This window comes from Microcebus murinus, chromosome 16 (genome assembly GCF_040939455.1).
Source record: "Microcebus murinus isolate Inina chromosome 16, M.murinus_Inina_mat1.0, whole genome shotgun sequence".
In the NCBI taxonomy this organism is placed as follows: Eukaryota; Metazoa; Chordata; class Mammalia; order Primates; family Cheirogaleidae; genus Microcebus; species Microcebus murinus.
The window spans coordinates 23,802,626-23,827,635 of record NC_134119.1 but is presented as its reverse complement, the minus strand read 5'-3'; the positions used below and the strand labels follow the sequence as shown (position 1 = coordinate 23,827,635).

General features: G+C 41.9%; 1 protein-coding gene across 1 annotated transcript; it reads left to right on the top strand.

Annotated features, from left to right (window-relative positions):
* The first annotated feature begins 3,461 nt into the window (after window positions 1–3,461).
* Window positions 3,462–15,776, top strand: BMP2 (bone morphogenetic protein 2). The gene is made up of 3 exons (XM_012755275.3): window positions 3,462–4,615; window positions 5,830–6,179; window positions 13,695–15,776. The coding sequence occupies exons 2-3, from the start codon at window positions 5,837–5,839 to the stop codon at window positions 14,537–14,539; spliced, it is 1,188 nt and encodes a 395-aa protein (XP_012610729.1). The 5' UTR covers window positions 3,462–4,615; window positions 5,830–5,836; the 3' UTR covers window positions 14,540–15,776.
* The last annotated feature ends 9,234 nt before the right edge of the window (window positions 15,777–25,010 follow it).

The window sequence follows — 25,010 nt, the reverse complement described above, 5'->3', positions numbered from 1 at the left end:
ATGCCTGTCTGAGGCAGGCAGAACATATTTACCCCAATCAACTGAAGAGATGACCATTTTAAAGTCCGTTATCCATTGCCAAACCAAAATTAGAACCTAGGTCACCCAACTATGTCTTAAGCTATGATCAACATAGCTTATAGCATTTACAGTGTGCAGCTTAAACTGTGTGGCAGTCTAATCAATTCACAAAAGTTATTCTCCCTTAATTTTTAAGAAGATGTAGTCAGTATTTGCTGAAAGCAATGATCCTGGCTTGGCCAGCTTGCCCTGGTTTTACATATAAATCACTCCACTCCACCCATTCTTCCTACTACGTCTAATTACCAAAAAGGTAAAAGTTTGATTGAGTAAAGGCTTCTCTTTTGCTGTGGCTCAAAGTTCTTGTGAAAGAACCTCATCCAGGTGAGGTAAGTAGAACTGGTGTTGGGTGTCACACTGACAACAAAGTGATACACCTGCTAAAAAGCAAAGAGGCTTCTCTGGGGAGTTGCCACAGGTTTCAGGGGAATGACAATTAAAAGGTAGATGGATCATGTCATGCCTGCTGCTAACTTTACAATACATGAGGATCACTATTTTAATGTTAATTTGCCTAGTGGTTATCCTAGCAAGAACAATGATGACTGCTAATAGCTGCAGGATACAATAAAATTAAACATTATCTGAGCTGAACTGCTAAAGGAAACGTCGCCAAAGTGTTACTGTCAGTACTTAATTTCGTCCCAGGTCATATCCACAGATAATCAAATGCAGACTTTGAATATCTCTTGAAAAACTGGCAAGCAATGATTGAAATGAAATGGCAGCATCCTCCTTTACATAGAATCCCTACCTGGTAGTCTTTGCTTTTTTACATAACTTGCCTATACTCTCTGAGGCATTTGGATTTGCAACTACCTCCACTCCTTCTTCAAACAAATCCCCATCCTCCTCCCCATGTTTGCTGGCAGATGCACCAAATTTGATAAACCTAGCAAGAATACATCTCACTCTCTGGACAAAAAGGTTTTGAATGGACCTTTGAAAAAGGTGCAATCAACCATGGCTAGCAGTAAGTGATATTTTCAAGGCAAACAGACACTGTCACCTCAAAGTATTAAATAACCCTGCATTCTGAGTCGCAGGTGGAAGGTAGCCATGGGCAAAGATAATAAAAAGAAATAAGTCATCTATATTTAGATTGATTATTTCTGACTATTGCTATTCCCTGGAAAATGGATAGGTATTGTCATCCTGTACTTTGTACCCCAAGTCAGTCTTCAGAGACTAATTACTTGTGGACTTCTCTCTCCCAAGCGTTTGAACACATTTCCACCACAAGAGGGCAGCCATCTCTAAAAAACAACCGGAGAGCCTAGATCTTGCGAGAAAAGGCCAAAATTTAGGAAAGCTGTGCTTGGGAAAGGCACAGCTTTCGGTAAGTCCCTCAGAAATCGCACACCCTCTATAAAACAGATCCGTTTTTTTTAAAAAAATGATCTCTTTTGTAAAACAACACTGACACGGAATAGAGTGTTCAGAAGTGCTCATTTTCCCTCCGATTCTTGACTTTCACCGATTATTTCACAAACTGACAAGGTTTACACTTCTCAAGTTAGGAGGCCTAGAGCTGCAAGACATCCTTGATGTCATCACAGAAGATTTATTTTTCACCTTTTCTTGAGGTGCGTCCAACAATTGTCAACCTTTCCTCCTCTTTAAAAGCTACATACCCATACCGATTTAAATCTCATAGAGTCTTGTTTTGTTTTGTTTTTTAAATCTCACTAATGACAGAAACAATTGTTAACTTCTCAGTTCAGCCTGATAGGGAAGGAAATAGTTTCAGAAGCACAGTAAACACTTTTTTACTTAAGTGTCTGAGTAGAATATGTTTTATTGCCTACTTGTTTGGTGTCCAATGATTCAGAATGACAATCAACTTCCATATCAATTTTTATTTTTTTGGGGGGGGGGAATAAAATAGCATGTTCCTGAATATTTTGCCCCCCTCTCTTATTTTCCTGGTAGGCAGGCTTTCTCCAAAATACCTTATTTGACCTTTATACCTTTAGAAACAGCAAGTGCCTAATTCCCCTCTGTGGGTTGTTAATCCGATTTACGTGAGCGGAACCTAGAATTATTTTAGCTCCCCAACCGAAAAAAAATAATACACATGGATAATAGATTATTACCAGCTCCAGCCTCTAACTTTTTTCTGTCTCTGTTTTGCAGGCCCAAAAGCTCTGGTGCAGGAAAACCTAATTTTGCCAGTCTGGCCTTTTCCATAAAATTTCCGCCCTGGGTTTTGGAGACCATCTAGGCAACCTGGTGGTGCTACGCATGCGTGGAGGCTCCGGGAATCCTGGTAGGGACAGAAAGCCTTGGCCTCAGACCCATGGTGCAGCAGGTTTGAGGAATATTTCAGCTGAAGAAGACAAGTGACTTGGGCATGTGTCACAGCCCTGCTTCTGGGGGCTTGGTGGAGAAGGGTGGAGCAGAAAGTTCTAAGGTCCAAGGGGGAATTGTCTTGTATGCTTGGCTCACATTGTGCATTATTTTACTTTCCTCTGAGCTGCTAATCGCCTGCCTCTGAGCTGGGTGAGATAAATATCACAAGGCACAAAGTGATTGCTACCATAAAAAGAAATAAAATCTCCCCTATCCTCTCCTAAGGCTGCCTCACACACACACACACACGCAGGGTCCGTTACACATATGTGATGCATAGCACTATGACATCCATATCACATATATAGACATATATTTATAGAAATGTGTGCCTTCCTTTAGGTATATCTACATATATAAATATATTTATAGAAACACATATTTTTGCATATTAGATATATTTATATGAATATAAATACACGCACATGGATATGAATTTAAATGCACACGTACATTTATGTAAAGGCAAATTGTACACATGAACTTGCATATGTAAATACATATATCTCTGTGTGTTAATGTTTAAGTAACACTCAGTTTCCGGCCTCCTGTTTTCTTTTAATTTTCCTCCCATGCTGGGGAAATACAGAAGTGCCTACCCCAAGCCTAGGCCAAGATGCCCTGTAACTTGGTTGAGTTCTTTTTTTTTTTCCTTTTAATTGTCTATTACCGAAAAACTTAAAACTGAAAGTTGAATAACGGGCCCAGTGGGGAAATAGAGGCCCGACCCTACATTTGTCCTGGATTTCGCCCCCAGGTTCCCCGCGAGGGTCTGGCGCTTTGCGGATCCCCCTTTGAGGGCAGGGGTGGAGGCAAGAGCGCCCCCCTTGGCGGCCGCGCGCCCCCGCCCTCGGCCCCACCCGCCGCGGCCGCCCGGGCGCGCCGTCCACACCCCTGCGCGCCGCTCCCGCCCGCTCGGGGATCCCCGGCGAGCCGCGCCACCGAGGGGGAGGTGTTCGCCGCGCCCGGGAGGGAACGGGGCAGGCGGCGTCCCCTTTAAAAGCCGCGAGCGCCGCGCCACGGCGCCGTCGCCGCCGTCGCCGCCAGAGTCCTCGCCCCGCCGCTCCGCTTCCCACACCCCGCCGGGGATTGGCAGCCACCGCCGGACATCAGCCGCCACAGCCTGCGCCGGCGACCGGAACGCACTCGAGGCGAGCGCCGCGCACACTACCGGGGCTGTGAGGCGCTCGCGCACCGCAGACCCCGCGCGGACTGGAGCACCCAGCCGTGCGCGCCACAGCGCGGTGGCCTCGGCTGCCCGGGCCGCCCCGGAGTCGCGGACCGACGCGCGGAGCGCCGGGGAGTCCGGAGCCGAGCCCCAGCGCCGGGATGCCGAGCACCTCCTGCCGGGGATCGGGGGCCTGGGACGCGCCGGCCGGTGTGTGATCGGACTCCAGGCTGGCCACAAAAGGCACTTGGACCCTGGGCTAGCAGAGCGAGGGGACAGCGCGGCCACTCGCCCCAGCGGCCCGGGACTCGGCTCGACTGGCCGGGGAATGCGCCCGAGGACGGCGGGGCGCTAGAGCCGCGGCGGTTTCAGCGGGCGAGCGCTAATGGGGGTGCGCTGGAGTAAGGCAGAGTGATGCGGGGGGGCAACTCGCCTGGCACCGAGATCGCCGCCGTGCCCTTCCCCGGACCCGGCGTCGCCCAGGATGGCTGCCCCGAGCCATGGACCTCGGCGGAGCTAGCGCGGAGCGCCCGACCCTCGCCTCCCGAGTCCCGGAGCCGGCTCCGCGCGGGGCCACGCGTCCCGCGGGCGCTGGTTCCTAAGGACGACGACAGCACCAGCTTTTCCTTTCTCCCTTCTCTTCCCTTCCCTGCCCCGCACTCCTCCCCCTGCTCGCTGTTGTGTGTCAGCACTTGGCTGGAGACTTCTTGAACTTGCAAGGAGAGTAGCTTGCGCTCCCCACTTCGTGCCGGTGTCTTGGCCCCAGCGGAGTCAGCCTCGCCGCCTCCCAGCCCGCCGCCCCTCCGCTGCTCGGCCTTGCCCGGCCCCGGGACGCCGTGCCCGGCGTGAAGAGAGGGTCTACGCGGCCAGCACCCGGGAGAAGCAGGAGGCAAAGAAAGGGAACGGACACACGGTCCTTGCGCCAGGTCCTTGGGCCAGAGCTTTTTCCATGTGGAGACTCTTTCAATGGACGTGTCCCTGCGTGCTTCTTAGACGGACCGCGGTCTCCTAAAGGTAGAGGACGCGGGGCTGGGGGCTGGGGGGTGGGGTGGGCACGGGGCCGCGGTCGCAGAAGCGACAGAGCCCTTCTTGGGCCCTGCCAGGCCTGAGGTAAACAGACGTCCCCCCTCCAGGTCCACGTGCAGCCGAGCCCCTGCGGGGGTGACCCCATCCCGCCGCCCCCCTGGCGTGCACTCTTCCACCCATTCTCCTCCCCTCTGGTCCGCACGCACTTTGGGCTGATAACACTTAGATGATTAAGGAAAATAAATAAATGCTTTGGAGAGGGTGGCCCCTAGATTTCACCCGTTAGCTGCCAACCTGTCGGCGCTGCGATGGTGAGTCCTTCTCCCTTCTCCAGGTGTTTCCGGGAGGGAGACCTGCTTTCTCCACGCAGTCAAGTCCCATTTCGGAAAGTGCTGGAAGTTGGGGTTCTCCCTGCTAGTTTCCAGAAATGTGCGGAGTCAGTACTTAAGTGCCACTTTGTACTGTTTTTTAGCAGCTGACACGTGCATGAATAGATTTCAGCCTTTTACGTAATCTCAGGAAGGTCCATGTGTATCTTGACTGCACTAGGGTGGTGCGGGGATGGAGTGTCCTGTCCTGACCCCGCTGAGGTTAGGGGCGTGGACCCCAAGTTACAAGTGGCTTCACAAGTTGTGGTCTTGAGTTTACAGGGTCTAGAAGTTATAGAGTCGTGCGTGTGTGCGTGTGTGCGTGTGTGCGTGCGTGTGTGTGTGTGTTTGATGTATCAGGAAGTTCTATACATGCCTCTAAGGAAGTCACATGTGCCACTTGTGCATGTTTATATGACAGTGAGCGCTGGGTGTTTGGGTGTGTATAGGGGACACAGGGTGTCAGACCAAGCGGTGGTTTCCCCACGTTCCCTGCATTGACTGTCAGCGCTGGTGTCCCAGAAAAAAAGGTGACAGTCATTGACGCTGGTTTGGGCGGGGGTGGGGAGGTGCTCGCAAAACCCCAAATCAGATGTCAGACCAGTTGAGAGTGGGATGAGAGGGAGAAACTCTTCTGGCTCAGGAACTTGGGACCCTTCATTCTCTCCAACATTCGAGCTTCCGTCGCTCTTAAGTAGCCCCGCGAGTGTTGCAAGCCAGGAGGGCACCCTGGAGGAGGAGGCAAGGGAGCCAAACGGGAGCCCGGACCGCGGGGGAGGGAGGGGATAGGCCTGGGCCGGGAACTCGGGTGACTCACGTCGGCCCTGTCCGCAGGTCGACCATGGTGGCCGGGACCCGCTGTCTTCTAGCGTTGCTGCTTCCCCAGGTCCTCCTGGGCGGCGCGGCCGGCCTCATTCCGGAGCTGGGCCGCAGGAAGTTCGCGGCGTCGTCGGGCCGCCCCTCATCCCAGCCCTCGGACGACGTCCTGAGCGAGTTCGAGTTGCGGCTGCTCAGCATGTTCGGCCTGAAACAGAGACCCACCCCCAGCAGGGACGCCGTGGTGCCCCCCTACATGCTGGACTTATACCGCCGGCACTCGGGCCAGCCCGGCGCGCCCGCCCCGGACCACCGGCTGGAGAGGGCAGCCAGCCGCGCCAACACGGTGCGCAGCTTCCACCACGAAGGTGAGGCGTGGAGCCGGGAGTGGGAGCGAGGACCGGGGCGGGGAGTCACTGCGCACAGCCCCCCGCGGTGGGCAGACGTTAAGCATTCCCCAGGAAGCAGCTTGGCCAGGGCACAGCAGACGTTGCCATGCCTGCTTCTGTACCGTCATTTCTGAATCTGGTTTTCACGTACTGCTTGTGTGGCTGGGGAGCCAGGGATTCAGGGATTCCCTTTAGTAAATCCGCACCCTTTTCCTGGCTTGCAGCCAGAAGAGCTACTCCTCCTCCAGGAACTGGAGAGAAATCAAATGATGGGGAAGATGAGGGCAAAAGGCATGCCCCTAGACATCTGAACGTGCAAGAGTGCCATAGGAGCAGAAGAAGAAGGGAGGTGGATTGGGATTTCTTTAAGTCTGTTTAGAAGCCCTTGCTCTATAAATCTGCTGTTTAAGCTGGGGTTTCAGCCTACACAGAGCCAAGGGCAGAAATTTCAGAGATAGCACTGAAAAATCAAAGCCCAGGGCCCCAAAGTCTTTCTAATTTACAGTTGATCTGGGCCTGGTTTGGAAGATTTTGAATCCCAATCTAATCCCCGTGGGAGATCAATTCCACAATCAATCTTATTGTTTCCACAATGACTTTCTTGTCTTGTGCTTAAATCTGAGATAGGCTCTGAGCAGAGACAAGGCAAGCCTTCAGATAAAAGCTTTTGCAGCAGCTGCCTGTTTTCCTTCATGTGCAATGAAATGTGGATTTTCTTTTTCTTTCATGATACATGTGGTTTTTCTAAGGTAGGATATTTCTGCTGGTTTCATCTGAAGGGCATTTAATGGGCTTGAAATATCTTAGAGCAGCTATTGAAATCTTCTGTACCCAAGTTCCTAGAGCAATTAGTCAAAAATATGTTCCACCTCAATTCTTTTTCTACACTTTTAAGTGCTCCTTTGGCATAATCCATTCTAAAGAGAGCATGGCTTCCTTCAAGTTCTAGAAAAGAGTAGAAAGTTGTATGTCATAGAGCAGCCACTTGTAGGATATTGAAGTGTTAGGAGTGAAGTTCCCTTTTTCTTGCCTTGCCTTGCTGAGGTGCTAAATTTCAAGTGGAAATCTACACTGATATAAACAAATCAGAAATGGCACAGCCAGGAGTTTTCTCCCAGGGTGAAGGATGACTTACTTGTACTTCTGAGAACACAGGTTGATATAAAGGGAAGACCCCCAGAGGCAAGTCACATAACAAAGTAGCCTTCTTCATCACTGAGGCAGCTGTACATTATAGAGGGCACACTAAATTGAATCAGTTCATTCTCAAGCACATTTCTAAGTGCAGTGCCCTCTGCTAGCAGAAATCAGAGATTTGAAAGACAGTAAAATCTCATTCTCCCCCTTCAGAATTCATCCACTGCAAGCAGAAGTTGTCTGTATGGTCATATGTGGAGACGAAACGTTTTCATTTGTGTACATTCTGTCATGATAACCCTGGATGACATTCCCAGCTGATGCTGATTAGAATAGTTTTCTGGATCGAAAAGTAACAAGAACAGCTGTTTCAGCCACCTCTGCTGGAAATGTAGCATAGAAACCATTCTTAACTTTATTTTTAAGCCCAGGAAGATGCTATGTCTCTTTCTCATAGCTTAAAAGGGTGATCTTTGAAATGTTAATACCTGAAACATTCAATTGTGTGAGGATTTCATCAGTGAAATCTTCATATTTCTCATTCTTTTAGAAGTGGCTTGATCAAAACTAAACAGGCTATACATTAGTTGAGTGTGTTATTTTAACTTGAGTTTAGAAGTCAGGATTTAGGTCTTTTAAAGTGTAAATGTTACATGTAGAAGTACAGACGTTACCAACTTAACTTACAATATCTTAGATCTTAATGCAATTAGATGATAGAGAAAAGCTATGTAATTTTTGCTCTAGACTTCAACAGATACATTTCTTGTTATAACTAGCATATCATCATTGGGCTGGATATAGCACTTTTTAAAGACTATTCATTGTTGCGTAACCCAGGATTTGATTTTCATAAACATCTTTGGTGTTTGTACCATGCATGCCACTAAAAAAACATTTAATAAACCATGCAATTAAGACTGCTGGCTCAAGTGTAGAATTTGGTTTATATAGTATTAATGGGCATTTATTTGGCAAAGGACCAAAAGGACCTGATTTATAAGAATTACTTTTTCTTTTTTTTTTTTTAATGGATGAGATCAGATGGTTTGGTGGTGGAATTACAAGACAAGAGAGATCATGATGGACATCTTTCAACCAACATGAATATAATGGAACCATATGATAAGAGATATGAGACAAAAATATCAATTGTTATTCCTCCTATTAAACTTTGTCTAGTCCTTTCTATAAAGGCTTTTATTTGGGAGAGTGTAAGTTTTGCTAAAATGTTCTTTTTTCAAAATTATTAAAAAGTGCTTCAACCACATAGGCCTTTGAAAACTGCCATTGAAGATAGAAAAATCACTTCTCCAGCTGGAAAGAGTGTTTTATGCTTTGCTGCAGTTAGAAACGCATTGAAACTGGTTGACTTCATTGGCCAACTTCATTGCCAAAAGTCTTCATGCTTTTCTGTCAGATTGTAGACAGAATATAGAAGAATATAAAAGGACCAGGAACTTATTCTTCTGACTCTGAAGGACACAGTCTTCTTTTTGCATGAAATAATTGAATTATTTGCCTCTGTGACGAAAGCTTTCAAACTGAGATTAACCCTCATTGCACAAATATAATTATCATGAAAATATCCATATAACAGGAAAGTTCAAACAACAACTATTGCTCTATGATGGAGAAATTGTGGCACAAATTAATTCCCAGTATAAACAAATAATTCAGAAACATAGATCCCTCCAATCTAATACTGACCTGGTAGGCTTCCCTAGTGCACCCAGGTATTTCTGTGTGATTACAAAAGGCCCCATTAAGTGGGAAAGTTATTCTATTTGAAAATGCCTGGTGGTATTCCCTTGGCACTGATGTTTTCTGTTCTGCCTTTTTTTTTTTTTTTAAGTGGTTCCCTTATATCTCTCTTGATCCCTCTGCATTGAGCTATTTTGTCTTTTTAGACTTGCCTTTTGCATATTTCACTGAGCAGTCAGATAGCAGTAAGAGGGCACTCTTTCATTTTGAAGGTATTGGAGCTAAGGGTGGGCAAAGACCAAATTAGGGTTACTGATGACAACTGTGCTTTACCTTTCTTTAGTTGCCATTTCCTTTGTTGTCTTAAAAAAAAAAAAAGATAAGAAGCTAATTCCGTTTAACCTTTCATATTTTATCTTTTTCCTCCTTGATCAGTTCTCTAAGCATTGTTTTATCTTCTAGAAAATCTTGTGCATCATACTCGGCCCCTTTCATTTTGTTTTAGAGTAGTGATTTCCAGCTTTGCTGATTTGCCAGCATATCCCCAGATTCTGTTGTTTTTATTGTTTTAATGGAAGTTTTTTTTGTCCAAAGAGTGTTGCAAAATTCTCAAAGCATAATGATACCTTACCTTTTTGATAAAACTCACCATACTTTATTTAGAACAAAAAGACAGCCACAAAATAGCAGTGGTTTCAAACAAGGTCTCTGTGTCCAAGTGGGGCCATCACTTTATTTTTCTGCTCATTTAGTTCTGTTGCTCACTCCACCATACCTGGGTATACTGTTTCTGTCCCTTTAGCTGGACAAAACTCACCCTAGGTTATCATTATATTAAATAAAAATATGTCCCTAATGGTTTTGACTTTTGCTTGAGTTTTTGACTTATCTGTGTTAGGTAGTGCTGTCTAGTGGCTAGAAACTTGGGAACTGCAGTAGAGTCAAGCTCATAGTTTTGCTCTTCATTTACTGGCTCTGTGACCTTAGGAAACTTATATAACCACTCTGAACCCCAACTCTTTCACTTACAAAATGAAATGGAGATAATGATAGTTCTTCTCTAATTGGTTTGTTGTGAGATAATTTATATAAAGTTGTTACTGCCAGACCTGGCACCAAAAATAAAGCATTCAGCACATTAGCTGTCATTATCATGATAACTTCTTTTGTTAATGGTATTTTCTCCCCTTCTTTAGGGAAGGGAAGGCCAGAGTGGGTCTAGGCTGGCTGAAAGAATTCAGCTCAGTCCTTTGGATGACTTCAAGTTGGATAAATAATTGATGTAGTGAAGGTGATTAAATTGGGACTTCACTTCTGGAGGAAAGGGTTGAACATCATTGTTGTCTTATTTTTCTTAATTTTCCAATATTTTTGTAGCTATGGCCTCACCCATTTGGTTAAGAACTTAGAGGCTCACAAACTTAGGTCAAAGATAGGTCAGAATCCTTAAATCCCTTAGCAAGTTCAGCTTATTCAGCAAGGGATATTTACAGAGAATTAACAACTCTATAAGCCTCCAAAAAAGCATATGTTACATACTTAGGTAAGTCCTCTATATTTTCAGCATCCCCAGACTTGCTGTGATAATTTATGGAAGGTTTTTTTCTTTAATTTACTTTATTTCCAGTAGGTGTGGATTTTTTTACCATCAAGAAAAGATTCATACTTCTCCATTGCAGATCAGGGGAAAAGGTAGCACATACATGCCCTAATCTTGGGCAGTTATTTTCCAGGGTTTAGGGGTTCCTGTGAATTTCAGACTTACCCTCTGTGACCTGAGTCTGCATTCAGGGGTGTTATAATAGAGGCTTTTTTATTACGGGTGGAATAAGGGTCTTTCAAGGAGGTGGTTCACTGAGGTGCCATTGGAAAGTCAGAGAAAGGTCTTCCCATTACCTGTTATCATTTAATAGCTAATTTTTTCTCCTTTGTTAAGTCCACTAAGTGATTCTCCTTTACTAAGTCTACTTACCTCCAAGGAGATTTTAACCATATGAAGTTGCTGTTTTCTATGTTTCTGGTTGAATAATGGCAATATTATATGATTCAGTCTTACCTTTTTTTCCCTGAGGCTTATTATTCTATTTTATACCTCTTTCATACTCACCTTCTTCATTTATCTGTCCCTCATACTTACCTTGGAGACTATCTCTTCATTGTCATCCTCTGGCCATATGTTTGTGTGTATATGTGTGTTTATAGCTTCTTTCTTTTTTATTTATGGATTGGTATTCAGGGTATATCTTGCAATTGTGATTTCTCTGGGCACTTTTGTTAATATAGCTAGCCCTGGATAATTTGCCTTTCCCTCTCCTTCTTTGAAAGAATAGAATGTTCTTAAAAAAAGATTATTAGTATCAGATAAGTCAGCAGCTCAGGAGCAGATCTGGCTTTGGTATCACTGGGGTCTGGGGCTTCTGAGTTTTACCTTCTCTGCTGAACAATTGCCTTCCACTGAAACATCAGAGGGCTCCTGAATTGCAGAGTGGAAGGGGAAAAAGAAGCTAAATACAATCCTCGATGCTTGTTGGGTACCACTGAGAAGAGCCAGGTTCCAATGGTGAGAGGGTCATTTTAATGATGTACCTGGCCTAAAGTACCATTACTTACAGTACCATTACTTAAAGTACCATAGCTTACAGTAGGGTTTAGAATGTGGACGGATCCTCAAAGATATCCCCAGGAAGTTTGGATTAACAGACATGGGACCACAGAGGACTCATCTGGCCTGGTAGTCTCCATGTCCAGGTAGATGAGCTGCAAACCTTCTGTTCTGGTCACTGGGTAGTCCACCTGTGGCCTCAACTCTTATTCCTTGGCTAATACTAATGGTTCTACTCATTTTTATGTTATTTAACAAAAAGGCACTTTTAAAAATACACTCCTCTGGCCGTCTACACTTGAATGTGAAAAACATTCTTTAAAACCTTGACACTCACAAGTGTGGTCCACCAGCTCTGGAACATCTTTTCCCCGAGGAGCGTGCTAGCAATGCAGTCTCGGGCCCCTTCCCAGACCTACTGAATTGGAATCTACATTCGAAGATTTAAGGTGTTCTAGTTGTTTCCTGTGAAAGTTAAAGTTTGAAAAGTACTGCATTAAAGCATTACTCCGTAATTCGATATAAACTGCCCCTGTTGAACTTGGCGCTTCCACTTAGCTTGCATTAACACCTGTTGCTTTGATGATGAAGGTTTACACAGGTAGAACCTTTGAGAGAGTGATCTGACATGATCCTCCTTTGCCAAGGTGTCTACATTCTGTGAGCAACTGACAGCTGTTTGTCTTTAGGGGAAATACACCCATAAAATTAATAAAAATATAGTCTCCTCTTATGATGATGTGAAACTATGGCAAAATAGATTTTGTTAGCACTTGCGTTGGGATTCTGAATGAAGCAGGCAGATTTTTTTTTTTGACAGGAAATGATAGGATGTGATAAAGCTAGAAGAAAATAAGTCCACATATCTCAAAATCGAGTGCTATTCACAATCAATTTAAGAATAATGTTGTACCTTTGATGATTTGCAGACTACAAGCATTCAGGGTGCTACATTATATTTTATTGTTCACTTAGAAAACAGTATTTCTTAAAGTTGTAATTCAGTAATCTTAAATCAGACAAAGCATTTATGCATGGCTCATTTGGATGGCTATTTTGAAAAAATGATAATAAACATAGAAGGATTATTCTTTAACAGGATGAGATTGTTTCTTATATTTTGTATGTCATAATGGCATTTTTATGAATTTTTAATACTTTTTTTGCTTTTTAATCTATTCCGCAGCCTATTATTGGGTAGGTGGATGTTTTTAGTGTGTTTTCTTTTTTTGAACATAAAAGAATTACAAGCAGAAGACAGAGTCATTTCTTTTTTCTTGCAAAAGCATCTAAAATGAGATTTTGATTTTTGAGGTCATAAGGAGGTGAGAGAACAGACAACAGTTGGGAAGCTATTTCTCATGAAATTGTTTGGCTTTAATTACTACAGTGTCCTAGTACCACCCATATGTTTCCAAAGAAGTAGATCCCTGTAAATGCCTTTGTCTCTGGACTTTTGAGTAAAATAGTAGGGTGTGCTTTGCAAAATGTCATCGTTGATGTTGAGTTTCAGAGTCTTTAATTAGGAAGCTGAAATCTGTATATCGAGATTTGTAAATCATCTAAATTGCAGAGTAATGTTTTAGAATACCGCTTAAGGGATTGACATTAAAGCTTTTTTTAAAAAAAGAAATGCAATAATTTCCTCAAATCCTCCCTCATTAGACTTCTACTAACTATAGTGCTGACTTTTTTTTTTTTTTTTTTTTGCCTTAAAGTCTGTGAATTCCAAAGAAATGCATCACCATTTCCCCCATTATTATAGCCACCTGGAAGCAGTGTTCCTGTATAAGATCAAAAACTCAACAATGAATTATGAAATTTTGTTTCATGGTATGCATGTTGACATGAACTTACAGAAAAGAGAGAAGGGAGGCTCCTTTTTTTTATTTAAAGAGAGAGGGAATTTTTATTTTTTGGTTACATTCTTTTACTTGGGTTAAATCAATCTCCATGATAGAGTTTAAAAATATTCCTAGATAATCAAACTGTCATTACTTCTCTTATTGAATGATTTTTCTTTTTTTTTCTACTCTTCCATATCAAATCAGAATCTTTGGAAGAACTTCCAGAAACAAGTGGGAAAACAACCCGGCGATTCTTCTTTAATTTAAGTTCTGTCCCCACGGAGGAGTTCATCACCTCAGCAGAACTTCAGGTTTTTCGGGAACAGATGCAGGAAGCTTTGGGAGACAATAGCAGTTTCCATCACCGAATTAATATTTATGAAATTATAAAACCTGCAACAGCCAACTCGAAATTCCCCGTGACCAGACTTTTGGACACTAGGCTGGTGAATCAGAATGCAAGCAGGTGGGAAAGTTTTGACGTCACCCCCGCTGTGATGAGGTGGACTGCACAAGGACACACCAACCATGGCTTCGTGGTGGAAGTGACCCACTTAGAGGAGAAACAAGGTGTCTCCAAGAGACACGTGAGGATTAGCAGGTCTTTGCACCAAGATGAACACAGCTGGTCACAGATAAGGCCATTGCTGGTGACTTTTGGCCACGATGGGAAAGGGCATCCCCTGCACAAAAGAGAAAAGCGTCAAGTGAAACACAAACAGCGGAAACGCCTTAAGTCCAGCTGTAAGAGACACCCTTTGTACGTGGACTTCAGCGACGTGGGGTGGAATGACTGGATTGTGGCCCCTCCGGGGTATCATGCCTTTTACTGCCACGGAGAATGCCCTTTTCCTCTAGCTGATCACCTGAACTCCACTAATCACGCCATTGTTCAGACGTTGGTCAACTCGGTTAACTCTAAGATTCCTAAGGCGTGCTGTGTCCCAACAGAACTCAGCGCCATCTCCATGCTGTACCTTGATGAAAATGAAAAGGTTGTATTAAAGAACTATCAGGACATGGTTGTGGAGGGTTGTGGGTGTCGTTAGCACAGCATTATTAAATAAAGAAATATATATATATATATATATATATTTTAGAAAAAAGAAAAAAAACCCAAACAAACAAACAAAAAAAGAACTCTTCCAGTTGACACTTTAATATTTCCCAATGAAGACTTTTATTTATGGAATGGAATGGAAAAAAAAAAAACAGCTATTTTGAAAATATATTTATATCTACAAAAAGAAGTTGGGAAAACAAATATTTTAATCAGAGAATTATTCCTTTAAAGATTTAAAATGTATTTAGTTGTACATTTTATATGGGTTCAACCCCAGCACATGAAGTATAATGGTCAGATTTATTTTGTATTTATTTACTATTATAACCACTTTTTAGGAAAAATAGCTAATTTGTATTTATATGTAATCAAAAGAAGTATCGGGTTTGTACATAATTTTCCAAAAATTGTAGTTGTTTTCAGTTGTGTTATATTTAAGATGAAAAGTCTACATGGAAGGTTACTCTGGCAAAGTGCTTAGCACATTTGCTTTTTTTTTTTTTTTTTTGCAGCGCTACTGTTAAGTTCACAAGTTCAAGTCCAGAAAAAAAAAAGTGGATAATCCACTCTGCTGACTTTCAAGATTATTATATTATTCGATTCTCAGGAATGTTGCAGAGTGGTTGTCCAATCCATGAGAATTTACATCCTTATTAGGTGGAATATTTGGATAAGAATCAGACATTGCTGATCTAATATAGAACCTGCCCCCGCCCCTTAATTTGCAGAAAGAATAAAGCAGGATCAATAGAAATTACAAGGAAAATGAAGAACCAGCAGGAAAGTGAATGATGGTTTGCTGTTCTTTCCTAAACTAGTGAAACATTTGAAGGGGCTGATCTGGCCAAAGTATTAAATAAAACATAAAATTTCTTCATTATTGATACTGTGGTCATGTATATTTAAAATTGATATCTCGTGGCCCTCAACAAGAGTTGGAAATCAATTTGTATTTTACCTTTACCTCATCTAGGAGCTTATTATTCTCCAAAGGACCCAATTTTCTAACTTGCCCAATACACAGCAAAACTGTGCACATCATGTTTTCTGCCCACCCTCTGTTCTCTGACTGATCAGTTTGCTTTTCTTTCCAGGGTTATGTGTTTGAACACATTCCTCCCAATGTTCAACCTATTTCAGATAATAAATATCAAAGCTTTGGCATTTCGTTCTATAAAATCCAACCTGTGAGAGAAAATGGTGCATTTGTACAGTGCTCACAATGATTACCTTGTGTTTGCGTTTTTGTTTCTAAAGTTACATATTTTAGAGGAGGGTGGGGGGAAAGGCGAGGAATGGTTGGAAAATTGTAAGCTAGTCACTTGGTAAGTCGTGTTTGGATCAAAGGTATTCCTGATGATTTAGTATTTTTTGTATGAAACTCTTTGGGGTGGAAAGATTTAAGGGAAAACTAAAGCCTACAAAACGAGCAAAACCTGGGGAACCCAAGATAAAGTTTCAGAGATAATATGCCATGCAACAGAGGCAACGGTGCCAAAAAATTAGAAAGGGAAAGTGTCTAAGATCAGCTTCTACAGGAACATCTGCCAATTGGACGAAGCCCAAACAGAATGAAGAGTCAAATTAGGCTGCTCACAATGAACACTTACCAGTGTCAGAGTTTCTGTGCCCTGGGTTGTTACCAGCCAAGGAAGGGTCAGGGGATATATCTGTAAGACCAGGGAACCCACAACTCCTTACCATGTTACTGATGATTTGGTGTCAATTTTCAGTCCCCTCTCAGCCTTCCATGATTGGTGAAACATAGTTCTAATCTCTTTTCCTAGGCCCTGCTTTAGAATTGGCTTACAAATTAGTGTTTGTAATGGATCAGACTGTTATAATCAAATTCTTCCCATGAATTAACTTTTGATGACCATGAACATACTTACATTTTGGAGGTTATGAGGTTACATATAGCTTATCTTTAAATGTATTCTATAGTTATTTTTTTTTTTACTGATACTAGTTAATGTCTAAAATCTTTTAGCTTCTTTTTCACTTGGCTGTTATTGCTCTTGGGTAGGTGAGAATCATTAGATTAGACTCAACTATGGAAGGTGAGGAGTCTTCTTTGTTTTCCAGCCAATCTTCACCCCCTCTTGCCATGGAGATGAGGGGCAAACCCCAGAGTCATAGCTTCTTAAAACAATAACCCATGTTTTCTCATCTTCAAATTCCCTAGATGAGGCTGTGAGAATATAACCCAAGAACTTCATGCTGTAGCAGTTTCATCTATCCTTTTGCTTCCTTTACTTCATAGCTTCTGATTTTTTTGGTTAAAATTGTTTTCAATGGCATCAACTCAAATGCATTCTCTTGCAATATATATATATATATATATAGCAATGTGTGTGTATAAATATATATGATGATATATATAATATATATTATGTATGCATAGATGGCATTTTCAGTATCAGTTTAGTTTCAGAGGTTTTATAATAACTGGGGACTTTGACCCTCTTGGCAGCTCACTTGAGAAACAGTATTTTTACATATATTCTCCATTCTTACAGACATTTTGGCTCACATTCTTCATTCTGAGGAATAAAGAGTCATAACTAACTGCATGACATTGAATTTCTTGCATTTCAGTCACTATTCCGTAGGATATTTTCAATTGTTTTAGAGTTGGCATTTTTAAAAAAATCACTGTGTCATCATTTCTTAATTTGGGGGTCTCGCCTTTCAAAATTGATTACGTTGATCATGCGTTTTTGTGCTTTTCTTGGCTGTACGTGCCTCCCTGGTGTGGTTTTAACCTGTCTGGCACATCCTCGTTGCTCTGTTAACTTTTTGGCTTCAAAAATTGGAAATAGGGAGGGGAGTGGGTTTATAGATCTATCTGTGCTTCTCTCTCTTTATATTTCTACTCCATTCACTGCTTTAAATTGTACTTCAAGAGGCAAAGCATGGAGAGATCTGTAAATCTGGTCTGTATAACCAACTACATAATCACTAGATAACCTAGGTGGTCTGTTTTTCTTCCCCTCAATTTTTTATTGGAGGAGGAAAATTATGTGTGCAATTCAAAGCACTTTAAAAAAATAGCATATTTCTATTCTACTGGCATATTAACATTAAGATATTGATTCACCGAATGTTTATATGCTACAGCCTTCTCATCTGTTATAAGGCAGAAAGAACCTAGCCTTGCATTAAAAAATAATTATAAAGTCTAGAGTAATTGTGACATGGATTGGCAATCCAAGGAAGTAAGAATGTCCTGGCACTATTCCTTTTCTATCTGAATTTTAGCAGGGGACGGGCATGGTAAAATGGGGGATAAAAGGCAAGTCTGCTCCACTCAGGTAAATTGCCTTTCCTTTTTCCTCTACCCTGCTGACATAAATTACAGCCTTATGGTATTCTCCAGGGCAGAATTTTCTGACCATTTCCCTGCCCTGCAAACTTCAAAGTGAATGTCTACGTAACTTTGGGGACCAATGCTCTAAATAAAACTTCTTAGATTTTTAATGTGCATCCGAATCACTAGTAATGCCTTAAGGAGAATGAAACTTTAATGTGTATACAGACCCCCTGGAATCATGTTCTATTATGGATTCTGTTTCAGTGGGTCTGGGCTCTGGGCTCTGAGATCCTGCATTTCTAACAGGCTCCCAGGTGAAACCCTTACTGCTGGCTGGAGGACCGTAGTTCAAGTAGCAAGGCTCTAATGAATGCCTTCTTAATCCTAACTGCAAAAGTTGGACCAAGTTTAGGCTCCTCTCTAAAAAGCAGCACTTAAAAATACATAAAACCAAACCTGTATACAGAATGGCGTCTGAATACAGTTCACCATATCTGAAATGATGCCCTACATTTTTTTTTTTTTTCAAAAGCATTCTTTTCCCCCACAAGATGACTGGCAATTTTGTGTTCTAGCCACCCTCAGACATGAAAACACTTGGTTGCTTATCTTGTAAAATCTGCTCCGCTTGCTTGCTTGGGCATGTATGCAGTCAGTTTCGTCAAATACGTGTCAGTACATCTATGTGGATGGGGGAGCAGGTGCAAGCCCTTAAAAACGTACTTTAAAAAAGTTTAACACTTAAGTCAGTCCACTGAGTTGATCCTGTGTGATCTTAGTGCCAAGCGTCTGAGTTAAAAGTTTTCCCTTTGAAGGCAGCAAATAGATGTCATACATTTGAAGCATTTGTTTATACAAAAAAATGATGCTTGATTTTTTTTTTTTTTAAGTTCTAAGACGGTTCACTGTACAGCACCATTGAGCCTACAGGGTGGTATAAAGCTTCCAAAGCTGGTATTTGAGGTTTGATTTAATGGATATTGGAATTTTCAATGCTGCGGTTGGCTTCGAATAAGGTGCTTAAAATGGGCTCAGGCTAGAAAAAGCAAAAGGAATTGATTTCTCTCTGAAAAAAGGTGACAGCAAAGAAATAACTTTCTGTCTTTGCTTGGTCCTGGCAACTCATTTTTTTTTTTTTTTTTTTTTTTTGAGAAATGCCCTATGAGGGTCATCTGTTTAGCATCTCAGTGCTTTATAGAAGCACTTTGAAGATTTCTTACAAACATTTCAGATTTGAATATTTTGTTGAAGAAATGCTGGAATGAGTGAATTCCTAATCTCAAGCATACCCTCTGTTGTGTGTGTGTATATATGCATATATATGTGTGTGTGTTTGTGTCTGCATCTCATATATGTGTATATGTGATTAGTTCCTGTCTGGAATCCAGATTATGAATATAGGGTGCCTAACTTTTTTTCATTGACTCCATCATTTTGTTTAGGTCTCTAAATTTTGAATTGAGTTCTTTTGAGGTGCTTAAGCAGGACTAAGCCAGAAACTGACTTTAACACCACTTAAAAGCTTGTGTTTGCCCCGCGCCCAGGGCCCCACTCCCAGGGCCCCACTCCCAGGCATTGCCAGGAGTACATTATTGTGGCGGTCCATTCTGATGAGGAGGTCTCTAAGCAAACCACGGATCTGCATAAAGCTTCCCTCGTACGGAGCAAGATCTCATCTGGACTGCATTTACACTGGAACTGCTTGGCCACCACACTATGAGAGAATAATTATTGAACTATTTTACTGTACAACTATTTCCAAATTGTTGATTTTTTATTGATTTCAGGAGGCAAGCTAATTGCCCCATGGCAACTTGATGTTAACGTTTAATGAAGATCAGGAAACAGAGTTTATGAAAAGCTTTTGTATAGTAACTGCAAAGTTTCAAGAACTGTTTTATACTTCCTGACAGTGCTGGGCCTAGCTTAATGGTTTGTTTTTATTGCTTAAGAGTGTAAACCTTGCTCTAGCCCGGTGTGTGGAAACTATACCCTCATCCCGCATTACACATTTTCTCATTGCTTTGCACTCACTGCTGACTTCCTTTCCTGCCATCTACAATTGAGACTTTTTCTGTTTTAATTGTCTGAAAATGAGTTTCTATATTTGCAGGCTGAGAATCTTACACACACACACACACACACACAGACACACGTACACACGCACACTCATGAAGTTAAGTGTCTGTATTGTTTCACTTTGTTTTGGGTGGAGTTTCTTTTCAGCACTTGGTTGCTAGACGACCAAGCAGACAAAAGTTAAAGATTGAAAAGGCATTTTTTTTTTAAAGATGCCAAATCTTGGCGGCTGAACTATTTTATCTCTGTCTTTATGTGGAAGGCTTAGTATTCTTACCAGGTTACCCGTGCCTTTTGTTGGGTAGATGGCTGGTAGAGGATTTTTTTGAAGCCTAGCTCTTAAGGCATTATCTGTTTGAGAACTTTCTTAAGTGTTGTTCTCCCATTTGCTGGAACACACTTCCCACCTGAATTGACAAAAAAAAAAAAAAAAAAAAAAAAAAGCCAGCTTAGTTTCCAAGGGTGTGTTTTAAATCACTAATAAAGTTGAGCTCCAGCTCCCAGCTGCCTCAATTGTTTCAAGGCAGAGACGTAGAGAAAGGACTGCTTTTTGAGGCAACGTTCTGAAATACAAGCTTACGTGCATGGTGAGTAGTCTCCAGGAAGCTACCTCTGCTTTTTTGGTGGATAGTACTGGAAATGTTTTGAAAAAATTTTTAAAAGCCTAATTTTAAATCAAAGTCATTTGCTCCTTTCAGTAAGATACTTCAGGAGCATGTTATAAATACACGATCTTTATAGATCTGCCAAGTTGGACGTGTGTTCACAAGTTCATCTTGCATGTGTACGCAATTTGTAGCTGACATACTTTCCTCACCGAGTCTTCCCTTCCTTCTCATTCACCCGCTGAGCCGCTGCTGCTCTGGCTCTCCTCTGTGGGGTTCCCTATGCTGGAATTTAGTCAAATCCATGGAAAACTTTAACCACTTTCCTGATTCATTTACAGACAGGATTTCCTGGCATGAGGATCAAGCAGGGAGCCCTGAAGTTTTTGTTGTTGTTGTTGTTCATCACAGACTGTCTTGGAAATTAGGATCTTCTGAAACCCGTCTGGCCTATACACATAAATTGGACAAAATATTCTCCTACAAAGAAAGCTTACAAACTGACTTAGAAATTGCTCAATCACTAGGTCTAACTGGTAAACAGATAGTCATCCAAAGCACATCAATATTGTCAATATTACAAGCTATGAAAATAATTATGCTTAGACTGAAAACTTAATAATAATAAGTGAGCCTAAATAGAAGAAAAACAATTTAGGAGAAAATTTCAGTATTTCCTAATCTCATAGAATTTGGTGTGTGTTTGCTACCTGGAGATAGCTTGGCTGAATGCTAGAAATTGGGGAGGATTGGAGAAGTTAGGGGTGGTTTGTGGTTAAAAAATACACACACACACACACACACACACATATAGACACACACATATACATATATATATAAGATCAATGCTGCTTTTAATAGTAATATAACAATATTATAATTAAATAATATTGTGCTTAAATATTATTATAGCACAATAGCCACTTCTTTGGTGATGCCACAGAACATTTTCCTGTGTAAAGAGGGCTTAGAAGTCAGTTTTGAGGGCTTCCTCTTTATTGAACTTCAGAGAAAGAAGGACAGGTATTGGCTGGGAGACATGAAGACTAAGAATTCTAGAATTCTCCTTGCCAACAACACCTGCCCAAAGGAAAACATATTCCTGCCTGATGCAAAAGTATTATATTTTCTATCAATATTATATTTTGCAGAAATATATCTTTGGGAAGTTGTTGTATTAAACAATATACAAATGAGCTCCAAATCCTCTTTCCCTTTTGTCAGCCCCCTGCCTGCCGGAGCATCCCTTTGGGAGACACAGCCAGGCTGGGGACAGGATGTTGGAAGGACGCTGCCTTCGTGCCCATGTTCAACCTCACCCCTTGGTGTACTTTCAAGTGGACAGGGTCACTTTAAAGGACTTGGCAAGAGGGGCAGAGAGGAGGTTGGTAGACTTTTCTGAAATACAACCAGGTGCACAGGGCGGGCAATGTTGCAAAGCCCTCTCATCTCCAGAACCACCAGGGACAGGACACTGAAACTGTGATGTTGCCATCAATCATGGGAAGATTAACTAAGGGACTTTGCAGGGCAAGGGGACAAGTCTGCTTTTTATGTAGTGTTTCTGGAAAGTCCAGGGGGTGCCAATGTTTTAGTCCCAGTGGTGTGAAAATAAGAACCTTCCTCCGTGGCAGCTGGTGCCAAAATGCAACTCTCTGGAAGCCTCCTGCCTAGTGGATCCATGAGATTTTAACCTCTGGGTCCCAAAGGAGCCAAGGACCCACAAGGTTGTCCCATGATGAGGTAAGTTAAGTTGGAGTCCTTGTGTGGCAGAAACAGAAATTGGTATCTTTAATCTTGTCCTGGTCACTTACCCAGTCCTCAAATAATACTATTATAATTATCCTATATTTCCATTTTATTATGCATTTTGCTCTCTTTCTCTCTCTCTATTTCTCTCTGCTTTCTTCTGTGGGTCAGGACCTTCCCTGAAGATAAAGAAATAACTGTGTTAGGAAAAGAAGAGCTGGAAAAACCTACCTTATTTGTGACATAGGGAGAGAAATTTGGTCCCCTGTGGTCACAAACCTACGGGTTTGTTGAATGTAACTGAAACTGCCCTGAAGATCTCCTCTGAGAAGCCAGTTTGGACAAGGAACAAGATCCTATTGTGCTTTTCCTTTTCCATGGTGATGAGACTGAGTTTGGAAGGAGGAGTAATTCCACAGAATTTTCCTCGTGGAAAATGCTCGTGGTGAGGGTGAAATTGCTCCCCTCCTGTCTTTGTGACACAACCTTTGGGATGCTTAGAGGAGCTGCTCCAGCTTGGGTGGGGGTGCAGGGAGGGAGCTGGCAGTCCACTGGCCTTCGGAGGAGTGTCAGCACAGAGCACAGCGCTTCTGCTATGCAGCCAGAAAAACAGTGATTCATTTGATTTTAATTTTGACGTTAGCATTTTTCTCATGACTCATTGATACTTTAATATGGAATTTAAAAGGCTGAAACAGTTATTTACTTTTTAGGAACTTAAAACATTCACGGGGTGGAATACATATTTTCCCCCTGAAATGGAAGATGCACAGTTACTTCATTAAAAAAAAAAAAAAAAACAAGCGAGATGTGCACCATCTGGGGGATGGTCATGCTGGAAACTCAGACTTGTGGGGGGAGGGTGGGAAAGGGCATTTATTGAAACCTTAAAATCTGTACCCCCATAATATGCCGAAAAAAAAATAAATAAATAAAATTAAAAATTAAAAAAAAATGAGGAAGGGGCATTTCTCTGACCCTCCCCTCCCAGCTCCCACTTGTGCTCCACGACTGTCAGCCAGTCTGCTTCATCTTAAGATTTCTCTTGAACTGCCTAGAAAACTAGGTGAAAATGTCACAGCAATAAATACTTTGCTACTGTCATTTACCTCCTCTGGTCTTTATTGTAACATTATTTAGTGTGGGTAATCCTTCTCATATTTGTTTTAGGAATCTCATGAGCTGAGATCCTGCCCAGGAGCTTATAAATCTTTCTGTACAGTTTTGCTGAGGGTATTGTAGGACTTCTGCTTAGTGAGTGAAGAAAGACTTGGGCTGGAACAGGATTAAGTGATAACTTAAAAATACATACACACTCATGCACACACACACACACACACATACACACACACACACACTTATTCTCACTAACTTTCCAATATCAAATGCCGCTGTAAATGGAAAATTTCCTATGTAATGAATTGTAATGAAAAATGTGATTCTTCCAACAGCTCTGACATCATAATTATTGCACATCTCCAGAATGAGACTGATGAATTGATGTTTAGATACTTATTTTAATGAATAGGTAGTGATTATTGTAAGTAGGCAGAGCAAATATGTTTTTTGTGTCAGTGCTTGAGAGAGCTCTCAGAAATAGTCTAGATGCTTCCCTTGGAAACTTGCATATTTATTTTTATGACTGTATGAAAGAGGACATAGGACCATCCTAGATGTCCACACAGAGGACCCTCTCACCGCCATCTTTACTTTCTTCCAGTTCTGTTCCCCAGGAGGACGGTGTACTGGGGAAGAAAAAAGCAAATGGAAGGCAGTGTGCTCCAGTTCTCAGTATCTGCTGCATGTTAAAATCAGCTGCTAGACGCGGCTCTAATCACTTTACACCAAAACATAGTATCAGATTTTGTGATAGTTAGTACAAAACTATTCAATACAGTGGCCACTAGACACATAAGGCAATTAAACACTTGAAATGTGGCTACTGGAAGTTGAGTTGTGCTGTAATTGTTGAATGCGCACCTGATTTCAGAGTTAGTATGAAAAAAGATGTGAGATATCACATTGGTAAATTGTTACACTGATTACATGACAACATGATAATATTTTGGGATATATTGGGTTAAATAAAATGTATTTTTAAAATTTATTTCATCATTTCCTTTTATTTTTAATGTTGCTACTATAAAATTTTAAATGACATATGTGGCTAACCTTATGTTTCTATTGGATGATGCTGGCTTAGTGCAGTAACTTAGAGCGGATTCACTTCACTTGCATTCACTTCCAGACTGATGGGGTTTCTCAGTGAGCAGAGTAAAAGAGGGAGCTAGAGCCAACACTTGAATAGAGAGTTGCAAATAGTCACAGGATCCCCATAAATGTCAATGACATTTATCTACTATGTCTTAGCAGAGAAAAGGTTGGGAGCCATCAACACAGTGGAAAGAGAACTGGCTTCAAATTTTGAAGGTCTGAGCTGTCCTTCTGTCTTTGCAGGTGTCTGAATGCATGTCCCTTGGGAGGTGTTTTAACCTATCAGAGCCTCAATCTCTTCACCTTTAAAATGAATATTATTCCTGCCCTTCCTAATTCACAGGACTTTTATAACAAATGAGATAAGGCACGTGACTGTGTCATTGTTCAATATAAATATGGGTTACTATAAAGTGAAAAGTGAATGAGTATATGGACTCTGCATTAGGCATCTATTACTGCAAAACAGATTACCCCAAACATTGTGGGTTAAAACA

Excerpts from the sequence above, each read along its gene's own strand:
- BMP2 (XM_012755275.3), top strand. The coding sequence starts at position 5,837 with ATGGTGGCCGGGACCCGCTGTCTTCTAGCGTTGCTGCTTCCCCAGGTC. Across the intron at positions 6,180-13,694 it reads GCGCAGCTTCCACCACGAAG|AATCTTTGGAAGAACTTCCA; the intron begins GTGAGGCGTGGA and ends ATATCAAATCAG.